Source organism: Cibotium barometz, chromosome 15 (assembly GCF_041138505.1).
Source record: "Cibotium barometz isolate CiBa-2024 chromosome 15, ASM4113850v1, whole genome shotgun sequence".
In the NCBI taxonomy this organism is placed as follows: domain Eukaryota; kingdom Viridiplantae; phylum Streptophyta; class Polypodiopsida; order Cyatheales; family Cibotiaceae; genus Cibotium; species Cibotium barometz.
In genome coordinates this window covers 56,918,361-56,936,640 of record NC_141060.1, presented here as the reverse complement: position 1 = coordinate 56,936,640, position 18,280 = coordinate 56,918,361, and the positions used below count along the sequence as shown (strand labels likewise).

General features: G+C 40.0%; 1 protein-coding gene across 3 annotated transcripts; it reads left to right on the top strand.

Annotated features, from left to right (window-relative positions):
- Window positions 1-617: 617 nt before the first annotated feature.
- Window positions 618-3,599, top strand: LOC147631451 (putative serine/threonine-protein kinase PBL7). Of its 3 annotated transcripts, XM_086809852.1 has the most exons (8): window positions 618-817; window positions 926-1,217; window positions 1,328-1,581; window positions 1,829-1,961; window positions 2,118-2,376; window positions 2,481-2,613; window positions 3,034-3,123; window positions 3,228-3,599. In XM_086809852.1, exons 2-8 carry the CDS (start codon window positions 980-982, stop codon window positions 3,414-3,416), a joined length of 1,296 nt encoding a protein of 431 aa, XP_086665978.1. In that variant the 5' UTR covers window positions 618-817; window positions 926-979; the 3' UTR covers window positions 3,417-3,599. The 3 variants fall into 3 exon arrangements, with proteins under 3 accessions (XP_086665978.1, XP_086665979.1, XP_086665977.1); XM_086809853.1 differs by having other exon boundaries at window positions 618-1,193; XM_086809851.1 differs by having other exon boundaries at window positions 618-1,217.
- The last annotated feature ends 14,681 nt before the right edge of the window (window positions 3,600-18,280 follow it).

Here is an 18,280-nt window from a genome sequence, read left to right as displayed (position 1 = left end):
GAGCCCTGATAGTGTGAACCCAACCTAATTCTATTTGTTGTAGCAATTTCAGCTTTGTTTTTGTTTTTGTTTTTGTTTTTGTTTTTGTTTTTTTTTTGGGGGGGGGGAGAGGGGGCGGGGATTGAAAGCTGTGTCATTTTATGGTGGCCGGGTACAATTTACGACAATCACTGGCAACGGCCCACGTCTAGCCGTTCGTGTACGCTTTTTACACTGCTCCATTCAATTGCAGGTCGCTTGGCTGTCGCGAGGCTAATGCTGGGTCTGCTTGGTGTGAATTTAACTCTTTATTGAGATTCTCGGCTCGGCAGTGAAGTGAAATTTTGAATGCAACAGCATCCAGAATGTATGTGGCAGGCATGCTGGAAACACCAATTACAATAATCAGCAAATAGATTATAGAATGCATAGTGTGTAATTTGTAATTTTGTTGGCGTTGCACCCACTCTCCCCTCGCTAGCGCCTAGCTAGCTACTAGCTAAGTCTGCGCGCACTCTCCCGCTGCACTGCACTGCACTGCACTGCACTCCACTGGAGTCGCTGTGGCCCGTGTTAGTTAGAACTTAGAGCTGAGGGTGGCCAGCCCAGCCCCGTACTGCAGTGCAGTACTACCAACCACAAAAGGGGCCAGGCTCACTTGCACTATCCAGACTCCAGTCCGGAGTCCACACATGAGGCTCTTTTTAACGCCGAGCAAAGTCTCCCTCTGTCTCTCTCGGAGTCGGCGGTTATTACAGCTGCTGCTGATCTCCCTCGCCCAACAGTCAACCCAACGTCCCCGTTGAGACCAGTAAAAAGGTCTCATCATCAGCAGCTGGTAGTGGTTGCCCTTGCTTTTCCATCTTCATTACCCTTCCTCTTCGCCGTATCCTAAGGGCTCATTCTGTCTCACACCCTCTCCTCTGTGTACTGTGTGTGAGTGTAGCACCGGCATATGGGGTGGTGGTGAATCTACAGCTCTAGTTAGAGCACTGGCTCCATGATTCACAGAAGCCTGACGACGGCCGCCCTGGTGGTTGCCCCTGCGGTGGACAGCGTGCAAGTGCAGCAGAATGCAGCTGCAGCTGGAGAAAGCAAGTCGAAGACGAGCACTAGCATCGCGCTGGTTGTTCTTGCTGTCATCGCAGCTCTCGCTGTGTCAGCTCTGCCGGTGGTGTTCCTCTACTACTGCTACATACGCTGCAAGGTGAAGAGTAAGTCCCGCAGCAGCAGCCAGAGTAAGTGGTTATATCCCCCCCACTCTGAAATTGAGCAGAACTGCCCTCTGCCCAATTACTGATCCCATAATTCTGCCTATAATTTTTGTCTTCTGTCTTGTTCTGGGCAGGGTTCCGGGACGATGAAGTGGTTGAGCAAAGCACGCTTCCTGAGGTGATGAGCAGCTTGGAGCATACTTCAGAGGCTCAAGTGTTCACATTCAAGCAGCTGCAGGCGGCCACCTGCCATTTCAACCAGGCCAATGTGGTCGGACACGGCGGGTTTGGATCGGTGTTCAGAGGGGCTCTCATGGATGGGAGGTCAGCTGCCATCAAGCAGCTGGACCAGGACAGCAAGCAGGGTGACCACGAATTCCGCGTCGAGGTACTCACATCCCTACTCTATTTATGCAGCATTTTGACCCAAGGAGCAGCTCCTGTCCGTACAATTGATGAATGGCTCCTTGGCTTACCAGTGTTTCCATAGGTGATGGATGTATGCTGTGACAAAACACCTACATATGCTCATTGCACATGCAAGTTTTGTTTGTCCCTTCACTCTTAAAGCTACCTTAGGGGTGCCCATCGTGTTGGTATCAAACATCCTCAGCCTCTCAGTATAATGTTTGCAGGTGAACATGCTGAGCCACCTCCATTCCCCCTATCTCGTTGGACTCCTTGGATACTGTGCTGACCAGGATCACAGATTATTGGTCTACGAGTACATGCCGAATGGCAATCTGCAAGAGCACCTATATTCGGATGGTAGCACTAGCTTTCCGTCACACTCCTTTACAAATACAACCAAGACAATGCAAGCAACGAACTCTAATTCTAGAATTGTCTTAATATGTCATGTATACTCTCATAATGGATGTTTTATCTGGAGTTAAAAAAGGAATCCTTTGTCAATTGCATCAGGAGTTTCTGGTAATCCTCCTGTTCTCGATTGGGAATCGAGAATGAGAATCGCCTTGGATTCTGCTCGAGGCCTTGAATACCTCCATGAGTGTGTCAACCCTCCTGTGATTCATCGTGACTTCAAGAGCAGCAACATTCTTCTCGACTCGAATTTTAATGCCAAAGTATCCGATTTTGGGCTTGCAAAGCTTGGATCTGACAAAGTTGGAGGGCTCGTTTCCACCCGTGTCCTCGGCACCCATGGATATGTTGCACCAGAGTGAGCAAGCTAAGCAGCTACCATTAGAAGGAGAGTCCATGTTGTCTTTCTTCTTGAGGCGATTATCCATTGAGCTCTTAGCTTTTGAGATGTCCTGTTTACAGGTATGCACTAACTGGGCATTTGACGACCAAGTCAGATGTTTACAGCTATGGAGTAGTATTGCTTGAGCTTCTGACAGGGCGGGTTCCAGTCGACATGAAACGACCCCCGGGGCAGGGTGTTCTGGTCTCATGGGTGGGTTGTGTCATCTTTCCTTCCTTACTCCTGTTGGCACATTCGACATAGACTGCGGCTGTTTCTTCTCTATTCTTTATCCTAGTTTTCAATGTTTCCTTCCATCGACATATTTGCAAGTACTTACTTTGTTCTAGAGGGATCCACTTACAGAATTTGTAAGATGTTATGTAGAGTTAATGAGACATATACTTGAAGATGTAGTTATGTTGAGTTAGAGAAGGGCGTTTCAAATGTGTATGTGTGTGGTTGGGGGGAGAGAGAGAGAGAGAGAGAGAGAGAGAGATGGCTTGTGAGACATAGGTTATCCTTTAACTGTTCAAGTTTTACATAAGGAGTGAGTGGATTTGAAATCTTGACGTGTAATCCTTAAGGTGATCTTAAGGCTTTAAGATAGTGAATGTTTGTGCTACCTCGCAGGCACTTCCACGATTAACAGACCGAGATAAGCTCGCTGAGATGGTGGATCCAGTCTTGGAGGGACAATTTGCTATGAAGGATCTGATACAGGTGGCCTTTTACTTCACAGGGCTTGCCTGTTTTGTGTAAACTGAGGTGCTAATTGGCTAAACTGGAGTGTCTCAAATGTGATGGTGTGAATGGGGTCTGCGCAGGTTGCAGCAATAGCTGCAATGTGTGTCCAACCAGAGGCTGATTATCGGCCCCTTATGACGGATGTGGTACAATCATTGATCCCTTTGGTAAAACAAAAGAAACGGTCCAAGATTGTGAGTACACCCAATTTCCATCATCGAATCGTGACCCTCAAGTCATCTTCTATAGACAGTGGCGGTAGTGGATAAGGTGAAAAGCCTTACATTTCAGTTTCACACATCGACATGTGCCCATATATATAGGCTATTATTATAGGCGCCTCCTACCAGATGGCTATAAATTCTTGTGTTGTAAAAGCTACTTACTTCATCAGTACAGAGCTTACATTGGAGGCTTCTTTTCATGCAATGAAGAATAAGGCTGGGGAAGAAGTAACTAGATCTCTCTCTAATCTGCCTTGTTATGACCACAAATCGCCATTTCATTTGATGATAACCATGGTAGTTCTCTGAATCCCTCGCAAGACGAAAAGCTAGGTGTGGAGTAATGAGCGTCTTTCCATACTCGGCACCCCTACGCCAGATCATGTGAAACGAAGAGCGGACAAGGGGGCTGTTAAGGTACCATGGTTGGAATTGGATCGAACCAGAAATGAAGGTCACCGTAGCTTGCGCACAGGATCAGAGGTGAAAATAGAGAAATAACAAGATAACACGCCAACTGCGAGGGAATTTAGTGATGGGGAGTGTGTATATAGTATGCAAGTGTGTTACAACGTTTGCCCCCGGATCAAAGGGGGCATATATGTGCAAAATGAAGAGATGCTTTTATGATAAAGCAGGATCATTTTCTTCATGCGCACAGTTGCGTAACGGTGACGCCTGTGAGAACATGATCAAGTCGATGAAAAGAAGATAGATTGCCCCCGTCTTTTGTGAGAAGAGGGATGAATCACCAAAGAAGAATGTGGACTGCGGTGCGCACGAGGCGCGCTGTTCGGCCGGTCAGGAAGTGGTTGCCGAGGAGTGGCCGTGTCGATGACGAAAGCGGTGGGCCACCGATGAGATTGGGGAGTACCTCTACAGGGAGGAGCTCCAAGGATGGATGAAGTGGAGCCTCAGGGCATAAGAGAACCTGGGCGTGAGGCATGAACCGGGTTAGGGGCTGTAGTATGATAGCCAAAAAAAAAAAAAAAAAAAACAGTAGCTGCCGAGAAGCCAAGGATCACATGTGATGAGAGGTTGTGGGCTGGCAAGGAGAAGAGATAGGTTGCTGCAGAAGGTTGTACAGCATGAAAAACCATTTGTCGTAGAGTGGCAGCCTGGACACGGATCAGGGCTGCTGCTATGACGAGATTATGAAGCCGCTTGGACAATAGGCAGTGCTGCATCAAATGTAGAACCCATGAAGTAAGAGGCGTTTGAAAGGGCCACAGACGATTGAGCAGCCTGGGTTGGTGCAGCACCTTCGGCAATGTGCTGCAGTCGTGGCACATATATAGGGCTGCATTGAGTTGGTCATGGTTGTGCGGGACAAGGTTGGTCCATATATAGTGAACTTCACGATATAGGGGTTATGTAGATGGAAATTTTCTATAGACAATTGTATTCCCATTTACTTAATCCTCCATATATTTTGGGCTAATATCTAGCGAATTCAATTTCTTATATATGAAATATGGGCCACTAGGTAATTTAATTTAGCATATAGGAAATATGGGCTAATAACTAGGTAATTCAATTTCTTATGTAGAGAATATGGGCCAATATTTAGGCAACTCAATTTCTTATATAGGAAATATGGGCCAATATCTAGGTAATTCAATTTCCTATGTAGAGAATGGATTGCCTATGTGGAGAATTGAACCATAATTGATTAATTGGTTATTAAAAAATAATTTTACTTTAAAACTTTTATATTTAATATTCATGCGTCAATATTATTACAATTTCCTCGGTGCGGGGGGCTAGCATACCCCCAAGGTACCAAGGGGCCTTGGATAGTATTCCCACCTCACATCTCCAACTCTTGTCCACCTCATGACACACACACACACACACACACGTATATATATATATATATATGTGTGTGTGTGTGTGTGTGTGTGTGTGTGTGTGTGTGTATGTATGTATGTATGTATGTATGTATACATATACATATACAACATATACATATACATATACATATATACATACATATATATGTATATATGTATATATATATATATACACACACACACACACACACGAGTCTCCTCTTCGACTCTTGTCCACCTCATGACACACACACACACACACACACACACACACACACACACACACTTGCACACACACACACACATGTATATATACATACATACATATTATATTAGAACAGAAACCCCCTTTTTGTATTGATTCTTGTTCCTCCTACATCATCCATGCAGTAGTGTATGAGCACTGGCCTCCCATAAGTATAATATAATTACCCATGTTGGTCTATTAATTCAATCACAACCCTCTATCAAGAGGGATAAAGGGCCACTAGAACTGATCACTATTATGGGAAAAATCAAACATTTTGTCAAGAAAGAATTTAGAGGATAAACATGAGACATTGATAGCCTTGGAAGCATATATTTATGAAAATAAATAAAATATATAACTAGAGATTGAGTGTAGATTTTGAGACCCAAAGCACCCTCTCAAGCATGTAACCAGAACTCCTTAATTTATGGATACTCTCTTTGACATATTGTAGAGAGAGAGAGAGAGAGAGAGAGAGAGAGAGAGAGAGAGGTTAATTTTAACTTAGACAATTTTTGTTTCAGATGGCATCAATAGATGAAAACCTATGAAGGTCTAGATGAAATTACAAATGTAGATACTCACGACTCAGTTACGAAGATGTTTGTTGAAAGAAATTCTATGCACATTATTGCCAAGACTTGTCTGGAAATAGGCACCCAAGAGCTAGTCTAGATTTGATTGAGTATAATTGTATGGATGACAATAATTCTGTGCATGATGAAAATATTGAAGCATCACATGGACGGAGGCAATTGTGGTGTACATGTAAAACATATTGCCATGGTGGTCGAATGGTGGCTCCATCCATGAATGCAAGGCACAAGGAAGTCAATGAAAGATTTGACACTATTGCCTCTTGCCTTGGTTTGCATGCTTGTCAGTTTGACATAGGGAAGTAGATCATTCTCATCAAGAGGAGGGTGTCATGGATGGTTTAGATGTGTTTATAGAGACACATGGAGATCATTCTCATGAAGAGGAGGATGTCGTGGATGATACAGAGCTATCTTTGGCTGATAAAATTATACAAAGAGTGATTGAATTGCAAGAAGATTGGTATGAACATTAGGCTTTTGTGGAGTTTCAAGATAGAATGTTGAGAATTATCTTTAGAGATATGGGTGGTTCTAGGAGTATAGGATTGGAGGATATCAAGATAAAATGTCTAGACCTAGCTTAAGCATTAGGGCTAAAAACATTTAAAAAAGGGTCGCATTTTAATCACTTGTATCGGATTTGGATTAAGCTTTGAACCAATAGAAATGTGACATTCAACCATAAATATGACATTGGGTGTCATATCCACTTTTTACTAACTTCACTAGTTTTGGCTATTTTAGTGGGTTATCACCACTTTAATGTGATACAGCGCGGCTATTTCAACGTCACTTTAGTGGTTTCCAACTTCAAGGGCATCTCCTCACGTGCCAAATGTCAGTACTTCAAAAAGTAAAAATTTAAAACTTAGGTTCTCCCCAAAATGAGTAAATACATTTGAATTCCCTAATCTACCATGATTGTACCTCTTTCTAGTCGTCTTTTTGTATCATACTCTCCTCTATTCATCATCTAACAATGTCGAGACAACAGTCTAACCCGAGGCGCACTCCTAATGCTATTTCATCATGCATTCTTCATAATGTTAAAGATGATGAGGGTGTGTGGAATGGCATAAACTTTAAATTAAACGATTAGGTGACTATGTAACCGTCATGCAAAGGTCCTCATAAGATAAAAAGGCAAAGAAGAGGCTTAGTACAGTACCATTGGAAGGGACGTATCTTGGAATTCACGAAAGCAAAAGATGGATGGAAGACAAAGTGGCGACCTGTAGAGTCATTCACCGGGACTTTCAAAGCCATGCTGATCTTAGGAAAGTATTATTTTTCGATCAACCATCTGCTGTTTTCATTGATAAATAGATATTTTTATACAATGCTAAGTATATTGTCTCTACAAGACCAGAAGCTTATGGAAGACTGAAGAGTTTGGTTATACCAAGCCTAAATTCATTAGATTGCGACTTTTCAAGCAAAGGTACTCTATTAGCAATTAAATCCAAGATTGTCTTGGATATTTAGAAGTCTATGAAAGCAGGAAGGATTTCTAAGAGGATTAGGCTATCATGGTTCATACCTCTTCATGTATTTGTGGCATGTTTTCGAGAAGCAAACATGAAGAGGACAAAAGCAATGTGGCTATCTACACATATGTCTAAGTATGACTTAGATAATGTAGTTGGAGCAGAATGGAAAGTGAATGAAGTCATCCATAGGGGTGATCTTATAAAATGTAATGTTTGCATTGAATCTATGGTGATGCCTGCATTGAATCATCCATAGGGGTGATCTTATAAAATGTAATGCCTGCATTGAATCTGTGGTGATGACATACAACATCTCTCGATAAACCTTGTACATTAGCTTAGAGTACATACGATGGAAGAAGAGTAGAGGGACTTGGATGCCATTGGATTCAGAGGAGAAATTAGTGCAATATGACCTAACAATCAACTTGAGTGATAATGACAATAGAGTCGTCCCTATAAATACAAAATCGACATTGAGGGATGTGCGTACGTCCTTGGAATTTCTATTAGATGCCATACCATCAGACTACAAATTTAAGGCAGATGGTATTATGGTGGGAAGAAGGTCCAAAAATACTTTTAGTTGCATGAAATGTTTGCCCCCTGTAATCCTTAAGTTTTCTTAATACAATATAATTTTGCACCCATCTATCTCGTCTTGTCGATTCATTTTGTAAAATAGTTATTTAACATTATTAAGACAAGATGAATAATGTAAAATGAGAAATAATATATTTATTAAAATGGTAGTATCTATACAAATTGGTTGGTTACAATGTATTAGAATAGAAAACTATCTACTTTGGAGGGTCAGTGTCCATAGAAGCCTTGGCCTCTTCGCCTTCCTTGGTTGGCTTGGACTCTGATTTCTTAGACATTTTCTTTGACTTAAAAAAAATTAAAACTCTTTTTGATGTGTCGATAAAAAATACTCACAGCTACTCTTTTTGATATGTCCATCTCCATGTGTTTGCGTACATCTCCATGTGAGTATTTTTTATCTTTTTGACATATCCATCCACGTATGGAAATTTTAATTGCATACATCTCCATGTGTTTGCGACCACTCTCCACCCACATGAGCTTCCATCAATTTGTAATGAAACCTATAGCAATGATAGTCCTTGTTTAGACTTTTAACTATAGCAATGATAGTCCTTGTTTAGACTTTTAACTGAAGCTTTACAAACTTAAAAGTTATCATTTATGTTATGATAGCTGACAGGCATAATGAAAAACTGATGTCGAGTTTTATTTTCGAGGAGTGGAGGATGGAGTGTTCCTTATGTTCTTATTATGCATTTAGATGCCCTGCAAAATAACAAACCACATAAATTATTCAATTAATATCCATTGAATCTTAAACACAATCTCTATTAAAATTAAAAACTTACAATTTGGCTTCTCCATGCATACCAAGCATGGAATTCAAGAAAAATGTCTTTTTTTTTCTTGATATCAATTATAATTACACTCCAATGGCTCCTACGAAATAGAGAAAAGAAAAAAATTGATAGAGATGTATAAAAAGACATAAAACAAAGTAAAACATGTTTAAAATAAAATAATTACTTTTCATTAATAAGGTACAATTACATATTGCACCTTTTCAATGTCGCATCTCCTCAACCATTCTTCCAACCTTGTAAAATTGGTGCTTGTTTCTCTTAAATAAAGTGAGACTGTGGGGTCTAGCAAAAAGATAGCAAAATAGGCCTCTAGGGATAGGGTGGACAAAAGAAGCCTACAAAAAACAAACAAGAGGATAAATTAGGTAGTTATCTTGAAAAAACAAATCAATAGATAAATTTTCAAAAACGATAGCTTACACACTTGAGAGATATCAAGATCACAACATCATTTATTTCTCGATTTCTCTCTAACAGTATATACATGTCTAAAGGTGCTATATCAAGATTCTCTGCACCATCAGCAAAATCCTTCACATGAACAACAAGTTGTCTAGGTACATTTCTTAAATCTTGTAGATTCTTCTCTTCAAGGTCTATCAACTCATCTCCCATTATTCTTTCTTCATCAACCCTCCTTTCTTCCTCAATAGCCATCTGTTCTTTGCCCTTCTCATTCTTTATTTCATCTGCAGTCCTAGTATCCCTATCATGGGTAACATCCTTAATCTTAATACCTGCATCCTTAGGTTTTCTAGCTGGTGGGACATTCAAAATATTGAATGCCCTGGGGTCACTTAATGGTATAGGATGCAATAACTTCTCAAATTTGTATCTTATTTGCCTGTAGGTGTGCATGTCTTTGTCCATAAGAGTGATCCTATGTGCATGGGCAGAATGTCAAATGTAACTATCAATTAAAAAGTCTATAATGAAATCCTCTGCAGCTTCTTGAAGGGCGCATATTGCATTGCCAGCCCATCGCATCCCAAGCTTCCATTCATCACAAATCTATCTCACAACTCTCATGAAGGTAAGCTTGGGTATGAGTAACTCAACATGTTTCTAAGCCTTCCTTATCTCTCTCAAAACATTCAAATGCTAATTGATTCTCTTTTTCAACTTTTGCTTTGACAATTCGCTTTCACTTTACTGGTTTCTCTGCCAACCCTGGACAACCCTCCTTGTTGTTTTCTTTGTTCTAGCCATCTAAGCTAAGCCTGTCAATAAAAAACAATCAAATATGACTTTATATAAGTTCATGCATCATTTTGGATACAGATATGGTGAAAAATGATATATACTATATATCATATGTACATGCAATTCATGATACAGATATGGTGGAACAAACATGATACAGTACAACAATTCATATGTACATGAAATTTATGGAGACCACTCTGGGAGAAAAGAGAATTTTACACAAAATTAAATTACCTAGAAACAGGTGCAGGTTGGTGTGGGAGGCTAAAGCAACAATGGAAAGACAACGTGATATAGGATAACGTGTGTAACCAGATCATTCTAATCGTGCCATCTTTCCTTGTTCCTGAGCAACTGGCTACCATTTCACTCATACATATGCTACTGTTGCTTCAAATGCTACCCTCCTCGGTGAAAGCTTCCGTTGAAAAACACTATTGACTAGATGGCTGCGGGCCTGCTTTCAGACAGTGGTAGGGGAGTGTCTGGTGAAGGCTCTCCGCTCATCAGCGTGATGGCATAGCCCGATGTAGAAAATATGAAAGCAAGAGCAAAACTAGAAATGAAACAAGAACAAATGAAAGACAAAGAGTTACCTTGAGATGAGTGTAGACAAGACACAAGATTGATTTATTCATTGATGTGACACCTACAATTTATAGGTGAGAAGTACAAGATTGAGTAGACTCACTTATGGGATAAATGTACAGGTGCCACATGGCACTAGACTCAAGACACAAAAACTGAACTGAAACTAGACTAGAGAAATAGTACACCTAGTGTGCACTTATTTCCAACACCCTCCTTAAGTGGACACTAGGAGGAAGACAAAAAGACAAGACTATGACATGACAAAAGATAAGACCAAGACAGAGAGACTAGACAAGGATTGAGAGACAAGCTAGAAGACAAGATGGACAAGACTAGAAGACAGATATAAAGACTGATAGACTGAGAGACAAGACATGAGAGACAAAAGATCCTAGACACCCCTCCTCAAGTGATATCCTCATATGGGTCCACAAGGATAGGGACAATATGGATCTAAAACAAGACACAGTCAGATTGATAGACAGATAGACAGACAACAGATAGACAGACAGACAAGACTAGATAGACAGAAGACTGACTGTAGACAAACAGATGGACCTTGAAGACATCCCCTCCTCAAGGGCAATCTCTGCCTCTTGGGTAGGGACAAGAGAGAGGTCAAAAGGCATAATGAGTAAGACACTAGAACCCCTTGACCTACATCATCGGTGGTCAAAGTGGTAGTCAAGAAAGGTGAAGTAATCAGAAAGCCCATTCCTCATCATGTGAGGAATGAACAGCAAGATCTGCTGATGTAGATGCTGCAGCAACATGGGCTGAGGTAGATGCAGGGGCTGATGTAGAGGTTTTAGAGTAGCAGTCCTTCTCCCGGTGATTATCACGGCCACAAATGGTGCATGGATGAGCCTTGAAGCAGTCCTTCTCCATATGATTAGTTTTTCCACAATGGGTGCAAGGCTTTCTTACCTTAGAACCTCCTTTCTTTACTAAAAATGCAGTGTCAGTTACCTTTTGTTGTTTTGTTCTTTCCTCTTCTTGGAGAGCATTGATGATACCTTCAAGAGTAGGATTATTGTGATACTTGAAGGTAGTGACAAGAGTAGCATAGGTGTCAGGTAAGCTTTTGAGAAGCACAGCAATAGCAATATTTTCGGAGATGGGGGACTTCACTGATGCAAGCTGAACCATAAGACTGCGAAAATAATTGACATGAGAGGCTATAGTAGCTCCCTCCTGCATATATAGATCAAAGAATGAGATCATAAGTGCAATCTTAGAATTTTTAGAGCAAAACTAGAAAATGAAACAAGAACAAATGAAAGACAAAGAGTTACCTTGAGATGAGTGTAGACAAGACACAAGATTGATTTATTCATTGAAGTGACACCTACAATTTATAGGTGAGAAGTACAAGATTGAGTAGACTCACTTATGGGATAAATGTAGAGGTGCCACATGGCACTAGACTCAAGACACAAAGACTGAACTGAAACTAGACTAGAGAAATAGTACACCTAGTGTGCACTTATTTCCAACACCCGAGTCTTGCCGTTCAACTTGAGCTTGTGCCATAGTCATAACATGTGGCTGGAGGGAGAGAACAAGCAGTGGTGTACGAGGCATAACCTAGAATGGAACAACAAGGCGATAAACGGTAGGTGAACCGCAACTCTTGTGAGGATCTTTCCAATGGCCGAGATCGTAACCCTTGAGGTCTCCAATCTCTACAACTCCTTGAGAGCAATTCCACTACGCCTCACGAGCGTTGTCACACCGGCACGTTGCACTATGGGTACTTGTCCCTCCTCTCATCTCACTTCACTCACACACACTCACTGGCATGCATTAGGGAGAGAGATTAGCAAGAGGATTAGCAAGAGCAAGATTCAATTGCACAATGGGAGAGTATGTTGTATTATGAGAGATATTCACTTATATACATGGCCATAAGTGTTCACACTCACTTAAACTATGGTCGGTCGGGCACTTTAGGCTCATAAGAGGCCTAATGCTATTACAATGACTACTCTCATAATATATAAATGAAGTACATCACTTAGTACTTCATCCTAACTTGCTATGACACACTCTTGAAGCGGGAATCGCCATAAATACTCCGTCACACCATTACGGGTGCCCATCCAAGTTGTAGCTTTGGACACTATTGCATCATATCTTGAATGTATGACCCTTTGGTGTATCTATCGTGACTCCTTGATGTAAGATAATGGTGGTAGATCTTGTTAACCCTAGGAATGGGTTAACAACCACGCTGGTGAGCACATGCTAAAGCTAGTTTCCAATGGCCTTCTCTAGCTATAAAGAGCATGTAGTGTTTGCCAAAAGATGGATTGGCTTTGTATCAGCCATCTGGCTCACGATCTTCTCCAGCTCATACACGTTTTCTAATTATTCCACCGTCCTCAAGGATGTGCTAAACACTTCTCTCTCTCTCACTCTCATACACACGCACGCACGCACTCACCTGAGTTTTTCCAAATCTCACTCAATTTGGTGAGCAGGAGTTTAGGTGTGGTGGAAGCTGAGTTTTCTATGATGGGGCATGGCACGAGTGGTCCACACTGCTCTCTATAAAAACTACTTCCAGTAGATATTCTCGGAAGATGTTCTCGTTTAAAAGACCCCCTGACCTTAGATGAGGATCAACATGAGGAAATCATAACATGGAAAAACAACGTGAAGATAACAATTCGGTGTCAAAAGATCAATAATATCGCATTGTTTTTCCTAGTATGGCAAATGGGGAATCTCACAAAAATGGTCCAGCTCAAGGGGCTAAGGGGCAGGCACGCAAGTGCAGCTCATTGCCCAATCCTTGTCTTTTCAAGCTGGTGTATTTAAACAATTAAAAATTAGTGTATCACAACATATTTCAAGAAAGGAAAAAACTAGTATTTTTGCAGATTAAAAAAACAAGTATCTGCAGATGGTATAGCAAAAATATGAAGAAAATCCTAACATTTTTTTCTACATTCTTATAGTGGAAAAACCAAAAGCAAATAAACATTTTACCCTAATTAAACACAGGAAAGTTAAGAATTTGATGAGAATTATCACACCTCTATGGTTGTGGAAGAATGGCGTGTAGATCAAATTTTGATGACTCAGGTCTTTGATTATCACGTCGTTATTCCAATTGGACAACCTTAGCTCGATCAAGAGGAGGAGATGGGGTGAAGATAGGATCAAGAGGAGGAGCCAGGGTGAAGACCAAGAGGAGGAGATGGGGACCAAGATAGGATCAAGAGGAGGAGCTAGGGACACCTATTCACACACGTACGGAAGAAAAATAAATAAATAAATTTTATATATATATATATCCCAACCAATATATTTATAGATGACCTCTTGACACGTGGCATACAGAAAACTAACTGTGCAAGTATTAATGCACACATGCAAGTATCCACACGTGCGAGTATGGGGTCATTAAACTTATCATAAGAGGGGTCCCAAAGAAGATATTTCTAACTGGCGGCAACCAATCACCATGCTCTCCACAGCCTATAAAATTTATGCCAAAGCCCTGCCAAGAGATTATTTGGACATCTGTAGGAATGGATAAGACCCGAACAAAAAGGGTTTATTAAAGGTAGATACATTGTGGATGCCATTATTGTCCTTTGGGAAGGAGTAGAACATGCCCAAGCAGACCCAACAAGACTTTATATTCTTCAAGATTGACTTTGACAAAGCTTACGAGATAGACTGGAATGGGATTTTGTTTTACAATCCCTTTAAAGACATTGGTTTGGGGACTTCATCAAAATGGTACATGTCCTTTTTGGTAATGCCAGGGCCAGGGTCATAGTTAATGGTAATCTTATAGAACCATTTGAGCTATATAGATATATTAGACACGGCTGTCCTCTTGCCCCACTGCTCTTTGCCATTGTAGCTGATCTCTAGGATGGTTGGTACACAAGGCTATGGAAGATGGACTGATGCAAGGAATCTATCTGCTGAATGAGAGCCAAACTTGTCTTCAACAATTTGCTGATGATACGAATGGTCTTACACACAGATGGATTGATGCAAGGAATCTATCTGCCGAATGAGAGCCAAACTTGTCAACAATTTGCTAATGATACGAATGGGCTTACACATAATGATTGAGCCTCAATTCGTACATTTTGGAAATGTGTGCAATTGTTTTACCTGGCCTCAAGTTCAATTATTAATCACTCAAAAATTGGGATAAGAGCTATGCTTTCATAGTTGCCACCACAGTGGTTTTGCTTAATCAAGGATGTATGATTTTATAGGAAGGACAAATATTTAGGCTCCTTGGGATCCAATATCAATCATTCCTAGATGTCGCAGCACGCCAACGTTACCTTGGCTTCTTGTGGGGGGCCACAGTTATCTTTTGTCTCCATTGCTTGCGCCTTTCGTCTGTCTACCCATCCTTCATGTCATCAAGATGTCCATCTTGCATCACCCATCCTCATTATCCCCACGAGAGAGAGAGAGAGAGAGAGAGAGAGAGAGAGAGAGAGAGAGATCTCATAAAGAATAGGTGCATTCTTCGTGAAGAGGATATATATATATATACTAGTTGGAAACCAGTGCTTTGCACCTCTTTTGAGGCTTCCAAAATCAAATGCTACCCAAACCTCCTCAAACCTCCTCCTTCCCTTCCCTATCCTCTAAATTCTTGCCACGTGGCAGCTTTGTGAAACTCTTCCTTAAGATAATATAGAGATAGAGATATATATTAAGAACGTGGCAGATAGCCATGAAGAATACTCGTGAAGAGGATATGAATAATCTATAAATCAGTAGAATCCAAGTTTGACCAGCAATTAAGGGATGTTGAAGATCTTATAGACGCCCAATAAATATAGGTGTTCAAAAGAGCTAAAATTTTAGAATTCAATGGAAATATAAATATGGTGAAGAAGTGGATCAAAGAGCTTGACGGTTTTTTGAATTATTGGAATTTGACAAAATCGAAAAGGCCAAAATCCAGTGTTAAAAAACAAGGACATATAATTGGAGAAATATGGGCGAATATATTACAATGAGAGTCACTTTTATTGGTGAATTCTTTTAGGTACAAACTATATTTACTTGGTGATTTTTTCTAAATCTCAAAGCATGCTATGGTCAATATTCAAAAAGTGCCAATAAAATCTTTTAGAAATTGGTATATGAACTTATTGAAGAGACGTAAAGGACATGCAATTCAAAAAGTGTCTTATTGATTTGCGCAAAATCCTCTAAAAATTGGTATATTAACTTATTTAAAAGACTAGTTAGGAACCTGTGCTTTGCACATCTTTGAGGCTTCCAAAATCAAATTCTACCCAAACCTCCTCCTCCCCTTCCCGAACCCCCAAATTCTTGCCACATGGCAGCTTTGTGAAACTCTTCCTTAAGATAATACTAGTTGGGGACCCGTGCTTCGCACGTCTTTTGAGGCTTCCAAAATCAAATTCTACCTAAACCTCCTCCTCCCCTTCCTGAACCTCCAAATTCTTGCCACATGGCACCTTTGTGAAACTCTTCCTTCAGATAATCTAGAGAAGAGATAGAGACGTGAAGCCCTATTTTATCAATTATAGGGTATCAACACTTATATTAGACCCTTTATTTTATGGTGGCTTATTCTCAAAGGGACTCCCACTTATCATGGACATATCACAACTATGTTTTTATTTAGAACAAATATATTCAAAGCGTTATCCAAATTCCCATCATCATACAAGCTTATGAAGCAAGTAGACAAGGTGATAAGTTAAGGTGGTCTAAAATATCAACCAGCATAACATACTACTTTAACCAACTCTTTGAATTATTACATGTTTATTAAAACTATAAGAATAGTCAAGGTTATTGGTTACAAAGACCAGCAAACAAGTTGGTTTAACCAATAAACAGGTTTAAATTCATGTGTGGTAGATTTAACCATCTAGTTAGTTTATCACAACATTCATAAAAATTGCTTAATCAAGTTGTTGGTTTATCATAATTTAATGAGATATTGTCACATCTTTTCAAAAACTATCTTCAAAAAAGTAAGGGGCTAGATGAACCATCTTATTATTATTTACATAATACAAAAAATACAAATATGTTTTATTAAAATATGTAAATTAATTATTTAAAAAATCAAACTAAGATATTTTTTATCAATACATAATAAACAAACGGTTTATGTTACATGACCATCCAAACCCAACCATTAATACAACAAATAAACCAACTAATAAAGAGTGTGGATTCTATGGGCTTAATTTAAACCTTAAGTCCCTTTCACCTCTAAACATATGAAGGGAAGGGGTTAGCATAGGGATGATTATCCTTCATATCTACAAAAATCAAGGCCTCAACCTCTATTTTTTGGGGCTTCATCCCCCATTTGTGTGTAAGGGGCAAAAGTCTTCCTTCATCTTTCTTTTTTGTGTAAGGAGCCAAAACCTTCTTTCATCTTTCTGATGCTCCTCTCCGTAGGATAAAAACCTCTTCTTCTTTATCTTTGCAACTGCGTACGAGTCAAGAGAAAAAGCATGATTAGGTTAAAAGTATACACAGGGGAGAGATTAGATTTACTAAGCACAAGATTCTAGATCTCAACTTGCCTCTCTCTCTCTCTCTCTCTCTCTCTCTCTCTCTCTCTCTCTCTCTCTCTCTCTCACAAGGACATTCGTCTAGTAAATAAACATATGTAAGCATCAGATTGATAAGAGTACGGCTAGTAGGCAATGGTCCACTAAGCTTTCCACTAGATGTCATAGATTTGGTAAGGTGCTACAAGCATCATGTGGGCCATGTCACATGTTGCATGGCTTCATATTCAAGGCTTATGATACAAGGATTTGAATGCCTTTATTAAGGCCTTAGCCTCGCACCGTTAAAGAAGTTTAATAACCTTTACAAGTTTAATGCTTACATTGGTGCCTTTTAAAAGTAATGAACACCACTAATTAAGTAGCTTTACAATGCCAATTTACCAACTAATGCTAATGCATATCCATGGAATATGCAAGCAAGATTGATGTGTGGTGATTACTTCACTCATAATATCCCAATGTTATCAAGGAAAATTTAAGGATTTACAAGGTCTATTTAGCAATTTGAGACATGCTAGTATACTCTCGAATTTGTAACTTTTTATGACCTCATTCAACACCACCCTGAGTTAGGCTAAAATCCATGAGAGCTTTGAAAAAAATCTATCTTTTGATTACTGGGATGATTCAACAATGGACTCATTGGGAGATTGGGTTGTATTATAATGGTTTCAATCGCCCATTAATCAAAGATTCCTATTAATGGAATTAGCACTAAGTGGTCCAACTTGTAGCTTTTGGAAATTCCCTCTAGCCAGTTTAATAGAGAAAAGAAACTCCAATAAGGCCTAATCGATCTTGATTTAGAGTGCAATTAGGATGCTAATTAAAGTTAGAAAATGAGGCTCAAATTGGCTCCCAATTTTTCTCCAAAAATTTAGATCAAGCTCCAATTACCCTTGTGATTAAGCTTTAATTAAACTCTCAATTAAACTAAAATTTAGCATTAATTAGGGATGAAATATACTGATT